The sequence below is a fragment of the Haliotis asinina genome, chromosome 7, assembly GCF_037392515.1.
Source record: "Haliotis asinina isolate JCU_RB_2024 chromosome 7, JCU_Hal_asi_v2, whole genome shotgun sequence".
NCBI lineage: Eukaryota > Metazoa > Mollusca > Gastropoda > Lepetellida > Haliotidae > Haliotis > Haliotis asinina.
In genome coordinates this window covers 46,586,113-46,611,221 of record NC_090286.1, presented here as the reverse complement: position 1 = coordinate 46,611,221, position 25,109 = coordinate 46,586,113, and the positions used below count along the sequence as shown (strand labels likewise).

The 25,109-nt window shown below is 37.7% G+C and overlaps 1 protein-coding gene across 6 annotated transcripts in view; it reads right to left on the bottom strand.

Moving 5' to 3' along the window:
• LOC137290732 (focal adhesion kinase 1-like) overlaps positions 1 to 25,109 on the bottom strand; it is a 136,316-nt gene that overhangs the window by 50,699 nt on the left and 60,508 nt on the right. For all 6 annotated transcript variants that reach the window (XM_067821846.1, XM_067821841.1, XM_067821842.1 and 3 more), the window contains exons 2-3: positions 16,784 to 16,990; positions 3,111 to 3,286 (exon numbers count right to left, since the gene is read on the bottom strand). In XM_067821846.1, the coding sequence (XP_067677947.1) occupies positions 3,111 to 3,286; positions 16,784 to 16,864 (257 nt within the window). In that variant the 5' untranslated portion in view covers positions 16,865 to 16,990. The remainder of the gene's footprint in view (positions 1 to 3,110; positions 3,287 to 16,783; positions 16,991 to 25,109) is intronic.

Genomic DNA, 25,109 nt, shown 5'->3' with positions numbered 1-25,109 from the left:
TTACCTGAGCATGTGAACATGATTTTATGCACATTTAGATAAAGATTGAGTTTAGATTTACATCACTTTTAGCAATATTCCAGCAATATCACAAGGGACACCAAAACTGGGCTCCACACACTGAGCCCATGTGGGAAATTGAACCAGGATCTCTGGCATGATGAGTGAACACTTTACCCACTAGGCTACCCCTCCGCCCCATCGATGAGCGAACACTTTACCCACTAGACTACCCCACCGCCCCATCAAATCATAGAAAACAAAACACTGGTATCTGCTTTACGGCCTAGAAACACTGGTTTTCAGAAAGGAAAATGAAACCTTTCACCGCAAAGCTACACCACTGTCAATGTAAATAGAGGATACTAAACAACCTTCCGTGTAACACCATTTTTATTAAACGAGTCAATGCTTTGGTATCAGACGAGCGAAAGCGAGTATGATACTAAATCTTTAACGAGTTTAATGAAAATGGTATTTCACAGAAGCGAGTTTAGTATTCTGTTTATTACTCGCCTACATAAATTGACAGAAACTGCGGAAAATTGCCTACAGTGTGAAGACTCTCACTTTTCAAGTCAAGCAAGGTCTAGTAAAATCGCGACATCAACATTAGCAGTGAGACGTCACAACTTTGAACCATTTTGGCGTCATATGTCAAGCGGTATTACACAAGTGTAATATTGAAGTGAAAATATTACACTGTAGTATCTTCAAAGGGCGAGCAATAATTCGCAATATCCACTGTAATGTAGCCAAAAAATAAAGTCACCAGATATCAATTTCAGCTTCATTTTTCTTCTAACTGAACATAACAGAAAGTTCAGGCATGCTAGTCTTCAACAAGTTAATACAAGTCGTATGTATAGTGTTATTTGTTACACGAAGGAAATTATTTCAACTATCAAAATCTTGCATTTTCATAAACCTGAAAGATTTTAATGCGTATAATATCCCTAAATGAAGGATCTTTTTCATAAAACAAAGCCCTGTTGTTTGAATCGTGACCAAATTGATAAAACCCACTTCCACACCCATGATATAGAATAGACATTCAAATAAAAACGTTATTGATGCATGCACCAAAGGGAGGTATTGAGTTGAATACAACAATTAATGATATTGTTCCAGATTTTCAAGAATGACTGAACCTTGTCAATTTTACTACACAATCTAACAAAACGCAACTTGAGTGTTTATCTTTACCACACAAATACGATTATGTATCACGCTATTTCGGTTTGAGTTTTCATATCACATATCCTACTCAATCCCAAGTACTGTTTTCATGAAAAATTCATATTTCACGACCCATTCACTTGGGGAAAAGTAAAAAACAAATTTATCTCAAAGGCAATTCTAAAGCAAGGATCTTGATGGTTAATTATCATCGAACTGCTATTAAGACACAGGGAGAAAATGAGCTTTTCATGTGAGCTTGAGATTTGCACTAATCAAAAATGCATTTATACACAACATGTCTGTTACGTCCGCTTTCTGCAGGAACAATTTTGGTGTTATGAATCCATGAAATGTTTCCCTAATAGTCAGATGGCATGAATCATACCCGTCTCTATGGAGTTTCAATGGGGACAGATATAGCCCATATAATCATGAATTTTGCAAACATGTCAGGCTTGGTTCAGATTAAATGGTCAGGCTGAAATATCAAGGAACTCTACATTGGTTCTGGGTTGAAAGTGCCAAATGTCAAATCTACAACCTCTACTTTGACTGGACCAGACAAACCGGTGATTGAAAACATGAACAAAGATCTATACAATTAAATGACACAGTGACCCACAATCAGCCTTAATTTATCATGCCTCATATGAAAAGCTGTGTTTTGGTATGAAATTCCACAATATTCCAGGGATATGGCAGTGGTCTGTAAAATTATCTAGTTTGAATCAGACAATCCAGTGATCATCAGCATGAGCATCAATCTACACATATGGGGTATGATGACATGAATCATCCCTATATATAACATGTGTTGCAGGAAACTATTCTAACAGGGAATTCACATACATTACTTCTGTCAAAATGAAGCAGGGACCCAATGTCGCTAAAGTTTTCCTTTCTGAACACCTGGAGTTGGATGATTACACAATACACACATACATAAGAATACATTGTGGTAATGCCATGCAATGACTTCAGAACAGTAGGTTGGTTCAATCAGTTTCTCTTGATGTCAATGGCTCTGAAAGACCTTTGTCATATTAAGGTCACATATCTGGAAAGTTGGGAGACTACTGGGCAAAGATTACAGCGGCTGAAAGTTTCAAGGCAAGAGATGCGGCTTATAATGAACTCATAAATATTCTGTTACTTCATTGCTGCAGAAAATAACACATTAATGAAAGCTGGTCTTCAATTATTCATGGAACTAATCTGTCCATCTCAGATTAAAAAGCCTGAATTTGTATCGACAACCCATGCTCAGAAACCAGTACAACAAGATACCTTAGACTGAGCACAGGCAGGATTATTTTATGCCAGTTTAAGCTTTGATCTGTCAACAAATCAGTAGATGGTCCATGTGGGTACAAAGTGTGAAGCCCTTCATGATATTACTTGAATATTACAAAATGTGACATAAAACAAGACTCATTCAATCAGTAGAATGACATCATAACTGTGCTTCACACATTTTGTGTAGAAATCTAAACCCAGGTCTGAAGTGTTTAGAGAGAGAACACTTTCACCACTAGACCACCACACAGTCTCATAAGGCCAAGTATATCCTAAACTGCATGCATGAGTGAGTGAGTGAGTGAGTGAGTCTTACACCACTTTCAGTAAGATGAGTGCATGCTTTATCCTGAACTAACTCACAACTTTCTAAACCACACAATTTGCAAACCAGTTACAACCACCTTTAAGCAAAAATTGATTAATACTAGGCTCTCAATCAACAAAATGGTTGCACCTCTTTGACCATGTAGGTGTGTTACACCATGGTAGTTAGTCATAGGGCTAGGATGACTTTGTGGAATGGCCCATGGACAGAAGTTAGAGAGAAGTTGTTTTGTAGTCGTGTAGGCTCTCAGGGCCACAGGGGTGCAGGGAGTACATTGGTATTGGGTAACATAGATCATACAAACCTCCACTCTTCCGGTAAGTGTCTGGACTCATACTTCTGCCGCACCTGGTACATTGTAAGGTCATTGTGAAGCCAGTAGCTCTCCCGGCTCTGGGTGTGAACCAGCTTCACTGCGAAGCACTTGGCGAAATAACGTTCTCCCGCCGCAAGGCGACCAACCACCAATCGAATGATATCCTGCAAAAAAAAAAGACAGTTCATTAGGTCAATTCACTCACTTGTATATATTGACACCTTTACTATATGCTGTTTATGCCTGAACTGGTTTTAATGTGATTCTGCTTGTAATTTGATGTTTCTTAAAAATGTTCACAAAATCTTGTAGTTTCATTTCAAATATATATGACATTTACCGATTGACCAACTACATCAAAAGCATGAATGCAATGTACTATATTAGTTTCCCCAAGGAAAGACAAGGACTCAATAGATCAGTAAAACATAAAAATGGTGAAGATGAGTTTTATCTCTTTGAATGAATAATGACAAGCAAGTGTCCCTTGTCATCCTTGTTGGCATACAGCAGTGTCCGTTGTTTCTGTTGGGTTTGCTTTTGTTTATAACACTGTTATATGCCACACACAGCAATATTCCAGCTATATGGAAGTTGCCAGTACATAATCAAGTCCGGACCAGACAATCCTCTGAATGACATCATCATCCATGCCCTAAGATACCGAGTGAGTGAGTGAGTGAGAGAGAGAGAGAGAGAGAGAGAGAGAGACAGAGAGAGAGAGAGAGAGAGAAAGAGAGAGTGAGTGAGTGAGTGAGTGAGTGAGTGTTTTACTCTGTTTTTAGCAATATTCCAGCAGTATAATGGTGGAGGACAACAGTATCGCGCTTCACACATTGTACCCATGTGGGGAATCAAACCCAAACCTTCAACAGGTGGAACGAACATTTCAACCACTAGACTACCACACCACCCCCACACCAAATCAGTGATCCTGACCAATAGATCTCAATCGCTAACATGGCACAGATACATGACACATACATCATCAGATAGCACCTGTATCTAAAGGAAATTCCATCAAACATTTAAGCACAATCAATTAATGTCAAGCAGTTTTCATGTAGTGATAACTTAACTTTTCATATGTCCTGATTATTTTTCAGCCTGTTTGCTAGACTGGTCATAAAAATCAGAGAAAATATTTATATGCCATACTTTGTGTCTCAATGATGTTGTTACATTCACTACTGGTACCCTGGTGTCAATATATTCATTATATTCGAAGATGGGAATAGTCAGACAACACAAAACCATTTGAAAAGCTGACTTTTCAAAGAGAAATATTCGAACAACAGAAAACCACTTCATTTATTTACAGAGAGACCTAATTAACTGTCAATTAATATTCTTCTGTTGCACAATATATTTATGAAGAAATTGTGTTAAAAATTAAAATTAAGAATTTTACATCTTCTCCACTTTGAAATAACAAGGTTAAACAAGAGTAAATACTCTCAAAAAACCTTGAAAAGAAAGAACTAAGCTTCAATTTATGATCATTCATTAAAATCTTTGAAGAAAAAATGACTCACAAGAAAAATTAAAATTTCACAGAAATATTACTACAAATAAAAATAGAAATTGTCTTTTATACACAGCAATATATTTCCTGAAATCAGTTGAATCTAATGACAATTTTGAAACAGATGTTGCTACATCTGGTCTACAATGAAAAACAAGCTTCAATTATGGCAGTGGCTCTTGTGAATGCCTTGGACACAATGTTCAGGCGATAATTACTGGAAATTAGTTAAGTATTCCGTCACAGTATTGTGTATTCATGGTACAATCTGTTGAGGTGAATAATGAGCATGAAAGGATGTGTGCATCAAGTGATGATTATCTCTATCTCCCCTTGGGCCAGCAGACAATCAATCACCACATAGGGACAATGTGACATGACCTGAGCCAAGTGCTGAATCATAAAGGTCAAGGTCATGAAGGTCATGGTCATAAAGGTCATGTTCACAGCTGCATGTAGCGATAAAATCAGTATTTATTTTCTTGTCAGTTATGATTTTTTTTTTACTTTATTTGCAAAAGGGAATATTTTCGAAAGAAATATATCTGTGCACTCATTCATATGTTGGGGAATGTATCCAGTTATATCCAATTATGAGATTAGAAAAAAAGAGTCACAGTTGTGAGGGGAATACAATTTGATCATTTTGAACTTGTGCCGTTACGTTACATCTGAGTTGTCACAGCAAGAGTGAGAAAATTAGTGCCTTTGTGTGTTCAGAGTGCAAAGTGTCTATGAATCAGGGAAGCCATGAAAGACTGAAATGAACCATGGTGCATAAAACAGCAGGGGCCTCTACGCAACTTTCAGCAAGAGGATTGTAAACATTTGTAGCTTCCAGCAACACGGAACAAATGTACTGATCCAAACCAATTTTGTCAGTTCTACAAAAGTAGTTTATATATTACACCATAAAAGCAGTTGATATACTACCCATCACTAGTGTAAATGTAGCTACCTACTTCAGTTAACTGTTCTAAACTAGATTTTGCAAAATATTCCATACTATTTAAAGGTATTGTTTACACATAACTTGTGTGTTGTAAAACAATTTGTTTTGTTGAAAAGATTATTGTCATGCTGTCAATAATGAAAACTCAGTGAAAAATGGTGAATTCTTATCAAAACTTTACAATCATAGTTTTCAGACTTCCCCAAGGGAAATAACTCTGCACAGTATATTATTGCAGCTAAACGACTTTGTCTCCATGACTGTTATGATGATGACAACGTAACAGCAAATGCCCCTTATGACTGAGCATTTTTTGGTGACTTGTTTTATTTTTCTACCCTTTTCTATGCTTGAGGAAGTATTTGAATTTGACAATACAGTAAAAGGACACTGGCTTCAGCCTTTACTTGATGCATCAACAGCCTTCACACAGTTACTGTTGAGACACATTCTAGGATAACGTGAATGTCATATTCTGGAGAAGGTGAAAATTTGTTGATTACTCATCAGGAAGAGAAGTATCAGAAGCAGCATAAATACAGGAAATATTTCCACAGTCAATTTCCTCCATTAAAAAACACAAGGGAGATAACTCTGGAGACAACTTGACTCCACTAACTAGAAAACACCAAAGCTGGCAAAGACAAAATCTTATCTCCCTTGCTGTTCTAAGCAAAGCATATCAGTTACATTTTGCAAAAGCCAGTAAAGTTTTAATGGCTGAGTTTTGAGTGAGAATGACGTAGATCTTGGTATCTTGGTTATGGCATGATGAGATTCCTAGCAGACACGTTATCTGGACATGGGAGAAATCCCCTCAACCATCTCCAGATGATAGACTACACCTTGAGATCTGAACCCTGTAATGAGGTGCCTGTCATTCCTGCAGTACTGACTTGATGAGCCTGTTGCAGACTGATGTGTATCTAAGTCCAGATTTCATTTGTCAAAGATGCCACTGTGAAATATATTTATTTTTAGGAATTCAATATTTTAACACTTTTCAGTTGTAGGGCTAAGTCGGTGTAACTTACCATTAGCCAAGACACAATGGCAAGGATGCCTTGTGGGATATGCACATATCCATTTTAAACTTGTCAATTCAATAATTCATTTTTATATGACTTGTCATAATTGTCAATATCATATAAAAATTCATTTGCTGGTTCCAACAAAATATTACAAGCACAAAGTTCTTATTTCATAACAACCTTGTAACCATATTTCTGTTGGTTGCCGCCAAAAACGTGACATCACCTACACAGAAAAACTAAACCTACATCACGTGAGATCTTTTACATTAAACCGAGAGACACAGTGGTACCCATGTGGAGAGTCAAACCCAGGTCTTCAGCATGACAAGTGAACGCTTTAACCACTTGGCTACCCCCATCATGTACAGGATTAGGTTTCATTACACTTTGAAGGATGAGAACCTTGTTCGTGTTACAAATGGGAAATGACTGGATTGTTGTACCATTGTAAATAAAATACATGCTCAATTAAGCTGATTGCCCTGTCTTGTTACATAAATCAGTCTGGCAAGACAGCACCTGGAAGTCCATATCAGACCTGGACAATAAATGATACTTTATGTGATTAGACCAGGATGTGGGGGTATTGATTAACAATTTTCACGCATATCCAGAGCAATTTGACAGATTACATTGCAATGAGGCATGTCTTGGGAGACCATTACAATAGCTGCAATACTTAGCGAGACTCATGGGTCACAGGAACTAAACTGATAGCCTTGCAGAGTATAAAACTAAAGCCAATAAAAGTAAACACTTTTAGACCAGGGACACACTGGGAGGCTCTGTGTAACTAGATCCACAGAAAAATGAATATGATATTCTTTTCCAATCTGGCCTAGGGTTTTGATTCCAATTAGCATATGCTATGGGCACTCCGAGATTCAGTGAATGTTGATAAAGTCCAGCTAAAAGAAATTCACTTCATTGCTGCAGAAAATAACACAATAAAAAAAGCTGGTCTTCAATTATTCATGGAACTAATCTGTCCATCTCAGATTAAAAAGCCTCTATTTATTATCGACAACCCATGCTCAGAAACCAGTACAACAAGATACCTAAGACGGAGCATAGGCAGATTATTTTATGCCAGTTTAAGCTTTCATCTGTCAACAAATCAGTAGATGGTCCATGTGGGTACAAAGTGTCAAGCCCTTCATGATATTACTTGAATATTGCTAAATGTGACATAAAATATAACTCACTCACTCATTCAATCAGTAGAGTGACATCATAACTGTGTTTCACACATTTTGTGTAGAAACCTAAACCCATGGCCAGGTCTGAAGTGTATAGAGAAAGAACACTTTCACCACTTAATAAGACCACCACACAGTCTCATAAGGCCAAGTATATCCTGAACTGCATGAGTGAGTGAGTGAGTGAGTGAGTGAGTTTAGGTTCAGCAATATTCCAGCAATACCACAGCAAACAGAAATCACTTATCAAGCAGGCATCATTGTCATCATCATCACCATCATCATCCCAAAGAACTACACTCAAACAGTGTTGTGTGGCACTATGACATATCAAACTTGCAGCTGTCTCAAGGTAAAAGTTGTGCATGTTCTTTTTCATTTCTTTATTCATTATTTTTTTGTTGTGTTAAAACCAAAGATAACCTGAAGTATTTGTGTGCCTCCATTCAACATAAACACAACGGTGTTACGCTGAAGACGTCTACTGATCTATCTATCAAGGCTACTCTTCAGTGCAAACTGATAAACGCGTTCATGTCGTGCAAAGATACAGCTATGATCAAGAGTATGGAAAACAACTGATGATTACTAACAAATCCAGTAGTTCTTCCAGCTATGGGACAAATGCATTCAGGATAAGAATCATCTTTAGAGGCCAATACTGTAAGGCAGTGAAAGATGATATCTTCAGTTGGGTTAATTATGCCATTATTTTGACAATTCAATGATCTATGTGGGTGACCTTAGAACAAAGGCAATTACAGCTAATGAGGAAAACCTGTTAATTATACAACAGACTCTTTATTAGTCAGAAGAGTGTCAGCTGTAGCTGTTATCATTGCAAACTGTGACCCCTTAAGCGTCAAAGGTCACTCTGGGGATAACATCCTATTGGTTCCTGGTAAACACCACAATTGAAAGGGTTACTGATCATTTTAACTGTGGCAGTTATGGGGTCAGCTTGTCTTTGTGGATTAACATCATCATATCATAAGAGGAATAATTGACTGGTTTAATTATCAGACTTCTAAATGGGTATCTGTATGAATCATTCATAACATGAATGAGACAGACAGTTAGCATCTTTGTTTCAGATCTTTGCTAGACATAAGAAACTAAGGAATTTTTCTCTCATGGATGACAATACATGTATTTTATAGAAACACAGGACTGTTTTGTAGAAATGTCTATACATGAACACACTTAAACATCATGCCAACATACTGTGAAGTAAACGGTCTGGTCCAAGCCTCAATACCAGAATCAATCCATGTGTGAATGAATGAAGCAGAACACCTTTACATGTAACACCGTGAAGTACGTGGGGATTCCACGAATGCACATTGTCAGTTATCTCAGCCAACTCATTTAGCCTGCTTGTCAAACCATGACTTTAAGGATTTTCCTCAGATAGTAATATTACATAATTACTAGCTAAAATCGCTAGAACGAATAGAATTTCACTCTGACTTATGATTGACAAAAGTCAAAGACTGACAGGAATACAAGTGGATTATTAAATTCAGTATTTTTAATGAAACAAAAAGAAATTCAGAACATTGCAATAACTCTGCTTCATTATTCCTTGATACGTATCTATTCCACAGAATATCCATCTTTCAAAACAAGAACACATTTACTTGTTTCAAGGATAAAACAATATGGGTGCCTACAATTTCAGGAGACAAATAAAAAGAAAACATGCATGACGATGGTGGATAATGACATAGAGCCCGGTAAAAAAACATTGTAACCAGAGGATACGATAGCCATTATTTCTGTTTGATAATTCTAAAACAGCCGTATCTCACGAAAATGATACCAGTGGCTGCAAAATTATACATGAGGATGCAGTTTTGATTTCTTCTTTCGTACATGAACAAGACAACGTCATGTCACAGAATTAAACCATTTTAAAAAGTCACACATCAAAAAGTTATAAGGCTTTTAATTTTATCAACATTCAATGTAAACAAAATATTTTATTTTAAATAGGTAAAATGTGCATAATCAAGACAAAAAAGGAAGATAAACATGTCTCAAACAATATCCATAACATTGGTAAAATTTCAATCATTAAAAGCAACACATTTCAAATTCTGCAAAATTAAAGTTATTTTTCCTTCCATGTGTTCAGCATGCTTCATTTATCATTGAAAATGGAGAAAGCCAAACCACAGGAATCACATTAATATCCTGGGAAACCGATAACAGGTCAGACAGTCTCACTTAAAGGAAATTGAACAACAGTTTTTCCACAATATTATTCAAATTCATAATGTGAGAACAGTTTGTTTTGTGCTGACAAATTTGCAGAGATTAACAGTCTTCTTTCTCGATGTTTGTAAACAAGCTGAAAATTTAATTAATTTCCTTCCTGAGATGGCAAGTCTTTATTTACTGCGAAATTGTTTGTCCAAAAATTCAATCATAGAGGAGGTTGATGGCATGCAAAATGAATGAATAATCTTCCAGATATTTCAAAAACATTTGTGATATACCCATTCCTCTCTTCATCCATGGAAATACTTCAGACTGTTATTGATAATTATGAATACGTATCTCCCAAAACAAAATCTGGATTGAAATCTTTGGATATTATTCTGAAATGTTTTACTGTACAATAGTGAGAACATGCTTAAAATCAGACTCTGTAAACTTTAAACATATAATTTGTCATTGTGTCATGTTTCAATTCATCTTGGAAATAATTACCAGCTGAACTAAACTCAAGACCTTGGTCAACCTTATGACAACACTTTTCTATCAAAATCACAGAATTAATTACCATATTTGCTGTGAGTGTCTCAACAAAAAGTACATTAGCTCAGCAAAAGCTTTTCAATAGTAATTACTGTGTACAATAATGCCATTCTTCGCTGATTTTCAAAAGTAAATATGGACTGTTGTGCAATTCTAAACTTTTTGTTATATGTTTGTTAAAATTAGTTTGCCAGACAGATTAATAAATAAACCCACAATTAAACAAAAAAATGAAAAGACACATTTACTGTTTTGCTGTCTGTTCTACAATTAAGTGGAATGAGAAAAAATACACACAGGAATTTGTCACCTCAGGTGAGAAAAAAATAGTGAACTATATACAGGGATCCTTTTTCAGCTAAAAATCTGCTCAATTAAAATTCCAGTAAATTCCACCACATTGCAACTATTTACATATTAGTAGAAGAAATAACAAGATCACATGACAGTTTTGACCACCTACATTCAATTTTACATATGTCTGATAACACTGAGCAGGTGGTGTTTGTACACATTACCTTCAGACCAGTCCAGAGTATGTGCAAGGTGCTTACAGTGGGGAATACTGCAATCAAATGCTGATTGTGTTATAAACAATACAGCTGTTCTAAAAGCAGATTTATGAAAATGACGTCACCTCTCATTTCAATCACCTTTTACTTATGTAATGACAAGTTTAATGATAAACCTAAACATCAAAATAATTCCTGCATAGCAGCAGCAGATACATTCAACACACATTTTTTTCCATTTCTAAACTTGATCAGAAATTTGTGACTAATTGTGACACTTTAATAACTTTAATAATAATAAAAATGTTAACTGGTGAAACTACCTATGAACTCAAAATATGATATTCATTTTTGCTGACCACAATCAAATCTTAAAATAGTACAAGTTACTGTATGCAATGCTGGGAATATTCTAAAGAAACAGTCAAAACCAGCCATGAATCAATAGCTGTGTGCAGCATTGCCGGGGCAGGAGAAAGCTGCAGGCTAAGATTCTGAACTGGACTACACACAGATTCTGAATGCTAGCTAGCTGGCTATAAATAGATCAGCCAGGCCTCTCTCAGCTGACAGTGTGCTTTGTGTACTTTGATTGGTTAAAACCAGGTCAGATGAGACCTTGTCTGTCTGTGTGTCCCTGAGAAAGCTGAAAGGCTGTGTTGGTGGTTGTGGTATGAGGGGATTTTAACTCAGGTTTGTAAAGGTGACAAGGGCAGATACCTAGCACAGCAATGGATCCTTATGCTGAACAAAAGCAGGAGTTCTATGGACGACTGGATAAGCATATTCAGACAAACATTAGCAAGTTGAAGAGAGACAAGTATGTTGTAACACGGGAAATGCAGGACACTGCCCTATCTCTACTCAAGATAAAGAAAGGGCTGAAATGCAAGCAAGGAGCAAGGATGAAGTTTTGGGTGCATGAGAAGTTCTACCCAGCACCTACAGGGCAGAAACTGCTCTGCAAAAAGACTCACAAGCCTGTTGTAGTGAAAGAGGATTTATTTGATGTGATTCATGGATATCACTGTAAGATTGGACACAGAAAGAAGGAAGGCACATGGAAAGAAGTGTGTGCTAAACACTCATGGGTCAAACGAGACATTATCGATATTTACATTACAACATGCAAGACCTGTTGTGGGGAGTTATCAAACAACTCTGTCCGAACCAAACCACTGACCACAGATATGGCAGTTGCTAGTCAAGGTTTCATGACAAGGCTTGCACTCAGTGTAATCAACATGGTGGACATGCCAGATGGAGAATACAATTATATTCTCGTTCTTCGAGACTGTGCCACCAAATTTGCCACAGCATGGCCTCTCAGAAATGGAGATGAAATTATTGGATGTCTGCTGCAATTTTTCGGACAGTTTGGTCCGCCGAAATTTCTACATGCTTCAGAAACACAAGCTCTAAATATTGTAGACATGCTGAGTGAACTGAAAACGTATTGGCCGAATTTGATTGTTCTTCATGGTAAAACTGATCATACAGCATTTGTCGGTGTGAGTGAGCGATCATGTGCAGATCTACAAAGCAAACTCGGTGCATGGATGGCTCAATATGAAGATGACAAGGTGGGCTGGGCTAAAGGGTTAGGGGTAGCCATCTTTCAGATGAACTCAGCAGTCAGTTCAGAATCTTTCCGATCTCCTTTCCAGTCAGTGTTTGGACAAACACCAAGTGAACCAGACATGATATGGAAAACTATTGCCTGTCGAGGCTGGACAAGTGAATCACAAATTCCAGAATATATGATGAAAATGTTTGAACTAAAGGAGGCAGAGAAGATATCTTCTGCAAACAAACATAGTGCACAGAATGGACAGCAGGCGGCAGGTCCAGTAATTGTCTCAACAGTTTCTTTGGCCAGTAGCCAGTGTCCTCCAGTTCAATCCCAGACAGAGCAAGAGGAACCGGTAAACACGGGTTATGTGACCCGAAAATATGCTGCTGATCATGTGACCAAACATGCAGGTGATCCTGTGACCTCAGAAGCGGAAGAGTATGAAGTTACCCCAGATAGCGAGATTGAAATAAAGATTGAGAGGGCTGATGACGATGAAATGGAAGATGATTATGGTGACGGTGCTAATGACTCTCAAACGTATACTTACAAATACTGAATTGATCCTAACAATATGATTACAGAAATATGTGGGTATGAATTAGTCTGGTGACTCTTACACCCACACTAGACATTGTAAGACCTTGTTACCATAGTTATATCAACTTCACACTGGAACTGATGAACCTTGTTACCACAGTTACAGGAACTTAACACTGCAACTGGTGACAGTGTATGTAATAAACAATGTGTACAATGAACATGCTAATAACTACTGGTTTTTTTCAGGCCTAGACACTTACTTTTTGTTTTAGTCAAGATGACAACAATAATGTACAGTCATAACATACTAAAGATGCAGGGGTTGAAATAACTTTAAAGTTGCTAGGGTACTCTGGTACAATGACACATGTAAAATCACTTCTGATAATTTTAAAAACTATTCCTGCTGATTTTCTTCTTTATTTTTTTAAATAAACAACATAATTAAAAATGGAAGGTCATCTCAACACCGATACAGCATGATATACAAATTTGCTTGCCCATCAGGAAAATACACTGGACTGGGACAACAGGCAATAGGTTACAAGCCTGTTGTAGTGAAAGAGGATCTATTTGATGTGATTCATGGATATCACTGTAAGATTGGACACAGAAAGAAGGAAGGCACATGGAAAGAAGTGTGTGCTAAACACTCATGGGTCAAACGAGACATTATCAATATTTACATCACAACATGCAAGACCTGTTGTGGGGAGTTATCAAACAACTCTGTCCGAACCAAACCACTGACCACAGATATGGCAGTTGCTAGTCAAGGTTTCATGACACTGGACTGCAATAGGTTACAAGCCTGTTGTAGTGAAAGAGGATCTATTTGATGTGATTCATGGATATCACTGTAAGATTGGACAGCAGCTCCTGTATACCATTATACACTCATTGAACTGATCTGGAATCTCAGGACTGAAGGAATCAAGAAGTGCAGCAAAAGGACTATAGGACTTATTATTCCATGCCCCAAAGTACCAAAGTGTGGCTACAACACATTCAAGTGTTTCACAGTTTATCATCCCAACAAGGGGATACGGAATCCAATGTACCATGATTCACCCACTGTACTTAACTGGAATTTCAGGACTTTTCCCACTTGCTTCATGAGGTGTTTCAACAATGTTGCTTAAAAAAGAAATAGCTCCGAGTCTCTAAACATTAAGGAGATTGATCAGCTCTAATGCTCTCACCAGGGAATCTGCAACCATCGCTACGTCCATAATTGTTTTGAGAATCAACTGTGTCCACAAACCTTTCACAATGAATAGTGTCAGAATTATCCATCTCACTGCACTTGTACAGCACTGTGAAAACTTTCTCATATGAACTTGTACCAGAATTAACACAATGTATGTGCACTGAGATGACCATTGCACTGGAGGGCGGTTGATGATGCTCCATTGCATGCCAACATGGTCTACAATCAGTTTCATAAAAATGATGTTAATCAGTGCAGTGTACATATTAGTGTATATATCCTTCAGAAACTGAATTATTGAAACAAGACTTGAGGATGGAACCTCAAACATCACGCAGACCTTGATCTACAAGTGAATGAGTGAGTGAGTTTAGTTTTACACTACTTTGGCAATATTCAAGCAATATCATTGGTGGGGGACACCAGAAATTTGCTTCACATACTGTACCCATGTGGGGATTCAAACACAGGTCAAACACTGCATGACAAGCACTAAGCTATCAACTGACCCACTAATTCGACAAAGTGTTCTACACCCTATTCACAAAGAAGGAAGGTTCTCATTTGCAACGACTAGCCTCACCAACTCTAGTAATCAAAGATAAGATTAAGTAATACAAAAAACACCATATCTCAACTGATAGGTTCCTGTTTGCAACAAAAGGGTGCTAGACTAACATCTAATCTATGAAATATACACGCTTTACGGATAAACAGATCTTAAATTATCTTAATGAAGTATGATAAAAGAAATCTAGAGAGTGTTTTACTTTCAGAAAATTTCTGAAACAACAGTCATCTAGACTTGCCATATACCATAGATGTGCATGTGCTTTCTTGGATATGACCACCAGAAAGGTACCAGACTACTCATATCCCCACAATGTAGAATCAGGGTTGTCCTAACAGCAACGCCATGTGCAACAGAAACAACCACACAGCAGTCAGTCTTATGTTTCATCAATCAGCTCTGCTGTGAACAAGCTTCAACCAAAGCTCCCATTCTGCGCAGCACCAAAACCAGTAATTAACATGTCATAGACTTCTGCTCTAGTGGCCTTAAACGATACTTATTCTACACGGTTTACACATTCTGTATGGTTACCTGAATCAAAAGCCTATTTCAGAACTTGATTCCATAAACTACAGCAAATTACTCGGAATAATGAACATCAACTGGAACGTAGAAACCAACATCTGCCTATCTTCTTTTATCAGGTAACTGATCATTCTACGGCTTATTGATCTATGATTAATGTGCTGTATGGCATGTAATTACTGGACATCATCAACGCCATATGGTTTGGTCATTATTCCCAGCATATCATCAGCCAACATCACAATCTATTCCAGATTCATCATAGTGCCATCATTTGAATGGTCAACAGGTCAAGGTCAAGGTTGAATATGAGGGTCAATCTGCCCTATCTTATATACTACTCAAAAGAAGTTACAGGCCCAGATCCACATTTCTAGGTTATTTCTATAGTTAATCTGTCATATTCTGAAAAGCTTGAATGAAGTATTATCGCAGAATTGGGTCATTCTTAATTTCTCTTGAATAGAATAGACTGTTATGATCTCTTTTATGGAATGTTAATGAAAAATAATGACAATGTTTCTGAATCAATATCTACAAATGGTTCTGTAAATTACAGTTTAAACAAATATCAATGGTAACAACCATCCACAGCATGAATATTGGAAAATAAAGAACCTTTTACCAAAGATAATTTGGTGCTAGTCAATATGCTAAGTGAAATGTTAAGTGCTTCATTCCCTTGTTTCATCTCTATACATAAACGTCCAATCTGTCCGGGCATTTCATCATCTGATAGTCGTAGGGTACTTCTTCTCTAGTTATGAATATACATGAAGGTTCACTTCTTTGCTTTCACTGTAACTATTGAAATTAGTTTGGCTTTTCGTTATAACAACTTTAAAATACAGTGCAGCTTGGAGAATATAAACTGGATTCCCAAGGCAACAGCCCCAAGGAGCAAGCAACATTGGTCCCAACACACTTCTCATCAGTTCTGACTTCATGTATTATTCTATTTGAAGAAAGTACTTTATGACACATTTGAACAAGTAATAATGATCAAAAAAGTGATTTTACCTAAACATTATTAAAGCCTATTTTATGGTTGAAATAAGAAAATAGAAAGAATAATATTTGTGACTTATTTTCAATATAAGTCAATAACCTAGCTCGCTGCCAAATAAAATCATGACTTGTGGCTTTCATTACTTGGACCAGTGAAGCACACACTGCTTACCAATACTAATGGATTCAAGAATGTTGTATCCCCTAGTGGTCTGAACAACACCAATCATTATATTAACTCACCTTGATATCTGTGGCGTCGCCATATTTCACCATGTTAAATCCCCCATTAGGAAGATGGACTTTGAGTATTGACCTGTCCATTAGGAACTTTTTGACCCGTGGGTCAAGGTCAGAGCTAGGATCAAGGTCAGGGTCGAGCACAATCTCTGTGCACGTGTCGCATTCCCCTTCATGTATAAATCTCCACAAGCGACTCCATCTTGCAATCTGGAACAACAGAAACAAAGATTTAGAAATTGATTACACTATATCCAACCACTGTCCCATTCCCATCTAACATGAATCTAACATAACCAACAGATTTATATACTTTCAGGAAAACTGGCAATTATGGAACCAGCCCACAATGTAAGTTCATGAAAGTAATTATGTAAGGATATTGCAGGATTACTTTACGAACCCTCAAGATCCTCACATGCTAAACTATACTCCATATGAATTAATTCACAAATTTTGCAGTGAATAAAATATTCATGGTTTGGATTATACGAAGCAGCCAGACTGAATGTGATCCCTTGGAACATGATATGACTCAGAATTGCTGCTGACATCCAGCAGGCAACAAAATATCATCCCACATCGACAACCCCAAACACAACAATATTCCGTCCTACATGAAGCCAATACCTGAAGCAGGTGAGATGTAAGGTCAGCGTAATGACCAGGTAAATCCCACCTCTATTCATGTGAGCTATCAGGTGAGAGCAACACCTGGTGATCCAGCAGAACACAACACCATGTACAGGTCTCTATGATACATACAGAGCAGTCTGAACTCAAGTGACAGTTGATGATCTGTGTGGAAGTGACATGCTTTCTGTTTATATTTAAACAGAATATGTCTAATACCCACAACAATACGGTAATTTTACCATTGTGCTTTAAATGGACCAGAAAATATCCTGATACCTTATATTATTGATGCTATGAAAGTCGGAAAAGCATTGTTGAGATGTTTTGAGTGGAAATGTAACGGTATAGGTTTTCCTTTGTTCATGACAGCAACATCTATTATTCAAGAGGTATTTCTAATTAAGCCAAATTTCACCCCAAAAGTCAACACTGAATCTGTTTTGTAAATTCACTATCGTAATTGGCAATTACACTCACTTTAAGTAGTTACATATCTCAATTCGTAAGTACTTCCAAAAGTGTTGCCATGACGATTGATAATTATGTCAGTGGAACTGGGTCACCCCAACACATCAATTTCACTTGGATAAGCCCATCTGTATCTGGACTTGGTGTACAGTCATAAATATACTGTGTTTGTTCAGGGGCACCTGTTCCTCATAGTGTTGGGCACTACAAAGATAATACTCAGAGTACGTACTTGGGTAATTTAACTCACATCATCTGTCTCACTGGTTATACCAATATTATTCCTTTGTATTCAGTATATCACCCACTTGTCACAAGTCTCTATTGCGAATTTTGAAAGCAATAAGTAAATATTTTCTAACATAATCCTGCCCTCAACGTGTCACATTAGTTTAGGCCATAACATCCATATTACTAGACTCTAGCTTAGTCTCTGAATATATATCATATGGATAGTAACTGTGAGACAGACTTCCATATATGTAACTAAACTCCATACAGGGATAGACCTGTAAAGATCCGGGGTAGAGTGGGTCTTCAGCATATCCCAATAAAGGTGAATGCTTGTCGTAAGAGGCAACTATCAGGATTGAGTGGTCAGGCAAGCTGACTTGGTTGACATGTCATAGGTTCCCACTTGAGGAGATTGATGCTCATGTTTTTGATCACCAGAGAGCCTGGTCAAGACTCGATTAGTTACAGATCACTGTTACATAGCTGGAATACTGCTGAATGTGGGAAATATTTAAGCTCATTCACTTCCTCCTCTACATGGACAGCCTCTTTGCAGCAATCTCTCTACACTGCAGCAATCATTAACTACTATCAGCTCCCTGCTGTGACAGGCATCCACAACCATACTTGGAACCGAACTCTCAACCTACTGACCTCCAAACAAGCATTGTAATGATACCCAACACTCTTTTCCCAGCTAAATTATCACCTTTGTTCAGTTTGAATTCAAGAGTATTTCTGAAGTAATAACCAAAACGGATTGGAGTAATTGTTAAAGCAATGTCACACTTTAAGCCAATAATACAGGTTCTTGAGTGGACAGATACACAGTATGTTATTACACACTGGCTGGTTCTTCAACCATGACTGCAATCAACTGATCCACTACCCAACTGTACAACAGTAGGTCACTAACAGACATACCAACATGCTACCCTGGTGTAATTCACTGCCAGTATGCTGGTTTTGTAAAGAGTCACTGACCAACATTTGAACACAGTGAATGTTTTAACTTCATCAGTTCACAGTATGAAACTGATACAGAAGTGCTGTCTGTCTAATTACAAAGTGGTCAAATGTTACAATTTACACTTAGGCCAGACCAATTTTATTTGTTGTTTTACTGATCCACCTGCCATATTTTTCAAGAGTAAGAAAATTGTTTTTATTGGTTAAAAATATAAACTCACAAGTAGGTTCTTTTTAGGTTGTTTATTTTAAACCCATATTCACTTCATAAATTGTCAAAAGTAAAACACTTTGAGTATATAGAAGGGAAATTACTTTGATTGGAAATAATTGTTTTTTCTTCCTGCCTTTAGGCTATCAGAGGACAAAAATCCACAAAACAAGAAATAGAATTGGTCTGGCCTTATCAGTACACTTATAATACGCCATCTTCTATAGTGCGCAGTCTACAAACTCACAGTGATTGGTCACAGAGATTAATCAGAACCTGACTCTTATTGTTATAATACCCCAAGCTGCCTGATAGGAGCAAGAAGGATAGAATCACATGATTTCATCCAACCAGGTACCCATTTTCTGTTGGGTGATCAAAGGCAGTTTTGAACAAGCAATTTTTAACAAACTCACTTGCCTAAGGTGACACCACATGTATGACATGGTTAGACGTGGGGCAGGACTGAAGTCTTAAGAACTCTCAGGAGTCAAACTGCCAAACAGGGTCACCTATACAAGGATTGTTTGAACTTGACGACTTGCTTAACTTCAACTGATTTGTGAGTTGAGCTCTGTTCCAAGGACTACACACCACCACACTGGCAACCACACTACACATATGCATTTTACTGCTGTTGAAGATCCCAAGTCCATTATACGAGGCAACTTATCGAAGGCAAACTGTCCGCAACCTTCTCCACTGAACCATCAAGTCTGCTACAAAATGGAGATCTGAAAACTGATGGACTTGATCCACTAACAGTGAAACTTTCTGACAAGTATAAATGGACACCGCTCTCATTGTCAAGATGCAGAGAGCAAGGAAAGGTCACTGGTCCTCCATATTACCTACCATATACCAGGCTAGTTATCATTTGTGTAGTTCCAGGTGTATCATTAGTTTTATAGAACATGAATGATTGGCTACCCATGCTTCACAACTGTCAGCATCCATGTAGACAATTACAGCTTCAATGGCTGAAACTGACAATACATTGGTCATTTGATAGTCCCGTGTGTGCTAATGATGTCATAGATGATTGTTAAGGCCACACTCAGCAATATTCCAGTGGTGATCTATAAATAATTGAATCTGGACCAGACAAACCAATGATCAACAGCATCATCATTGATCTACCAATCAAGTCATGATCACTGTTCCCATGGAGAACAAATTTACCAATGCATGTGAGCTAAAGAATGATTGTCTACTTTCAGTTTCATTAAAGATACTCACATTAATCTCAATATAATTTTTCAACATATCACTACAAATTCACTACACCTATTTTGAATAATGTAATAAATTAGCAGAACTCAAATTAGCGACAATATTTAAAATATAACAAACAAATAGATCAGGCACAGTGACTTGCTTCATAGTGTCATAGTGTCCCCATGGCATGGACCCCTGGCCACAACATCCATCACTGGATTGTCTGATCCAGGACCATTACATACAAGCTGTTGCCATATTGGGAGAATATTGCTGAGTGCAGCATTACACAACAAACCATGAAAACAAATCAGACTAATCCAGTTTCAGTCTGGATTTCCATATATCAGTCCACTCAATTCTAACAGAAAAATGAATTACTATTAAATCATTTCTATTAAATCTGTGAAATTACAGTAAGTAAGTCTCGGTTTATGACACTTTTAGCAATATTCCAGCAACATCACAAAGGGGACTACCATAAACGGGCGTCCCACATGGTGCCCATGTAGGGAATCAAAACTGGGTCTTTGGAATGATGGGCAAACGTGTTACCCACTTGGCTACCCAACCACCCCCAATAATAGCCTGTTCACATGTGTCACTACACCAGGGGTCTAAAGAGCTGTACATTCATGTAGACCCTTTGGTTTTGTGAAGAATAAGTCCATTCCACTTCTGCAATACTAAACATTCTGCTATTGACATACGTAATGCAAAGCACCATCACCGACATCTACTATTGATCCAGAGCACTCCAACACAGTGGTATTATTCCACTTCACAACCTGACTGAGATGTGACGTTGATGTACACAACCATAAGCTCATGTACCCAGTGTTACCATTCCATGAACCACACAGAAAAAAAACAAACCCAAACAAAACATGCCAAAAACCAAGAAACACAGAAGTAACAAACCTTCACATCAAACTCTACATCTGCAAAATACGACACAGAATTTCCAATCCAATCCACAAGGAGTCAAATTTGATGATCCCCTTCTTTCCAACTCAGAGGTTACCTTCAAAGAGGTGCCTGTCTGTGGAATACCAATTAGCAGGGATCCAATGAATCTGTAAGCAAGAGTATGTTGGTTCCGTGTTCATGAGTGAGAATGACCTGTATGCAATGCTACATAGCCGTCTCCCTTACCTTGGCACCGTGACAGAGAAGTAACCTGGTACAGACCGCGATGTTGGTATGTTTGTATGGTTGGCGATTGATGATGTCATACAATTCTCCAAGGAAAAATAAACACTGGTTACCGTCAGAATGATGTTGACAAAAATAAAGGCTGCGGAGTACTGAAACTGGAATCATCAAAGCTCAACGTACAAATGTGTATAGGACTCGGTCATAACACAACATTAATTAAAGCATTTCATAGTTGCCACAGGAGCACTGAGAAAAGAAATGAGGTTTTCCTGCCTAACCTATGTGCATGATACTGCTACTTGCACAACTGATCATAAATAGTTGACAGTGAAGAGCATCTGTTGAAAATCAAGCATCTTAGAGTGTGACAAAGCCCAAATTTAAGCGCATGATGTTGCAGAGGTGTTATATTCAAAGGAATTACTTGTATGGCACTAACGCTGACAAACACATATCTAGGACTGTAGCTCCAAAACATCAATTAGTAGAATGTACAGTGTGGTCACTCAACATAGCGTTAAAGGGGCAAGGAGTTATCATTCTGAACATCTGTTGAAGTTTATCATGTATTAATTGTGAAATGTGAAAAGCCAATACCTGGTGTTCCTTAACCACAAATGACTACAATGTTGCTCAAAGTTCGAAAAATAAAAATTCTTTGCCAAATAGAGCCCTATCATTAAATGTCCCAATATTATAGCAACATGCACTGAATCTAGTGACCAGCGTAGAAACCAGTGGTAGATACAGTGAGAAGCCTTCATCACTACTACAGCAGTTCATGGCTATTTACAGAAAAGAATAATCCCTACATCACTCACCATTACTGGTACTCAACTTCCATCAAAGACATCCGATCACCAATACTAGTATTCATTGGTCATCAGGACATCCAATCACCAATACTGGCACTGAACAACCATCAAGGCATCCAATCACCAATAATGGTGCTCAACTGCCATTATGACATATCACCAAAAATGGAACTCGGCAGCCATTACAACATCCAATCACCAATATTGGTGGTCATAAGCCATCAGGGCATCTAATCACCAATATTGGAACTCAACAGCCATCAGGACACCTAATCACCACCAATACTGGTTCTCAACAGCCATCATGACCATCAAATCATCAGTATAACAGTATCGCATTAATTTGACAAATATATCATTGTGCGCATAATGGTATCATCAAAGCAATAAGTTAGCTCTGACCAGTGTAAGTTGCTACTTTGATGCTTTTCATGTCCCTTTTCATCCTCTTTGAGACCTGTAACTGACAGTGAAAATGCAACAAACAACAGGGTTTGCACTAAGATTAACCAAAGATAAATACACTAGCATCTGTTAGATACCATCTATCTTTCAAGCTATTTCAAAACATCCCTAACGACCTCAATATCCAAAAAGCTGCCTATTCTACTCAACAGAAAGAAATTTCCCACAGATAGAAAGCTACCCTCATTATAAAGGTATCACAGCATATCAACAACTTGGCGGATCGGCATGGGGCCGCACACATTGCACCAGCTGGTCCATTGCGAACATTAAGGTAAGAACATGTCTACCAACAGATTGTGTTTTTCTTGTGCTCTAGCAACATCAGGTGGAAAGAATAAATGGCAGTAGTTGAGAAGATGGAAGACGAATTATCTGGCTGAGTAATACCAACAACAATTATGGTGACCCTGACCTACTTTTCATATCCTCAACTGATTGGAACCTCTCCAAACCTCCAAAGTCAGACTCTGGGTAACAAAGACACACCTTGATGCAGCCTCCAAGCATCTTGCCATGGTTCAGGTTTCAAGGTAGACCAGAGTGAGAAAACTTTCACCTAAGTTAATGCTGTCAGTACAGTCAGTTGAGCGACCTAGTATCACTCTGTGCCAAAACACCACCTTCCCACTGGTGCTGACTTATAGCACTGCACCGTAGGTGTTTATTCTGGCACGGTGTTTTCCAGTTAGGTCGGAAAACGTGATCTGCACCTTGTTTTGATATATGTCACAGAGTTATTATGCAGTGTAGGAAAGATGTAGAAAATCTAGCCTGTCCACAGGACTGGCTGGTCTAATTTTTGACCAGTCCTGTCAAAATCTAGCCTGTTCCAAATATAAATAAAACACCACTTCAAGACTTAAAACTGCTTTGTTTTTATTTCATCATTTAATATGCGTACACAGAGAATGTTAAATCTCTCCTAGTGGAATCATCTGGATACAACATTATAGAACTAATCTTCAGACAAGTCATAACGTCTCCATCAAGATCTGAAAACTGACCCAACATGGACAGACTAGATTTATTTTAACCCGTCCTCCACAAAATTCATCTGTCTCAGACATTGGGATGGGCTATCTTTCCTACACTGTTATTATGCCTCTGTTCTGTTTATCTAGTGTATTTTCCTGCATCATGACTACAAGTTTCTCTGATGGCATGTGATGCATGCAGGTCAACTGAAGTAGATGCACTATTGTCAGTGCTAGTTTTCACACTGAACTGAAAGATATATGATACGATGACATGATATGATTGTTTAACACAGCACTCAGCAATATTCCAGTTATGTGGCACCGTTCTGAAAATAATCGAATCTGTATAGACAATACAGTGATCAACAGCATGAACATTTATCTATCCAAATGGGATATGATGACATGTGTCAACCAAGCCAGAGAGCCTAACCAACCGATATCCTTAGTAACCTCTTATGATCAGCATGGATTACTGAAGACCAATTCTGACCTGACTTGTCGTGGATCTCATACTATACAATGTGATACCTACTGTGCAACAACTACAGTGTTAAAGTTTCGGATTCTAAATTTTCACACCATAAAAATGTTAAATACTGTTTGTCACAAACCAAGTTTTGAAAGTATAAAAGAAAAGCTATTTTTTTTAGATACACTGGGTCTCAAGCCTTACTTACTACAGATTTGGTGAAACCTATAAATACAGGCATGGTGCTGGCAAACCGAAACATCACAATCTGCAAGAATCTGGGATTTGAACCAAAGATCATACATTTTTAGTGCACTTATATTGACCAGATGAACTAAGCCTGCAAAAAAATTGTCCAAACATGATACATTGCTTTCAAAAATTAATGCTCACTTCGCATTTATGTGTCGTCACTGAAATTCACCCGTGAAACTTTCCCAGCAAACGTTATAAGAGATTGGGAGCACAAAGGTGTGAAGGAATGACATCAATGTCTAAACATGCCTGACAAGTGCATGTTGGATAATTTTCATTCCAATATTTCTTTCATATGCAGATGTCAAGATTTTTATCCACATAACACATTTCCAACAAAAACCAAGACAAGTTCAAAATGAACCTTTCAGAATAGCTGGTATCTACAGGATCTGTTTGTACATGACGAGCCTGAATTAAACCGACACATCCATCAAAGCCAAAAATA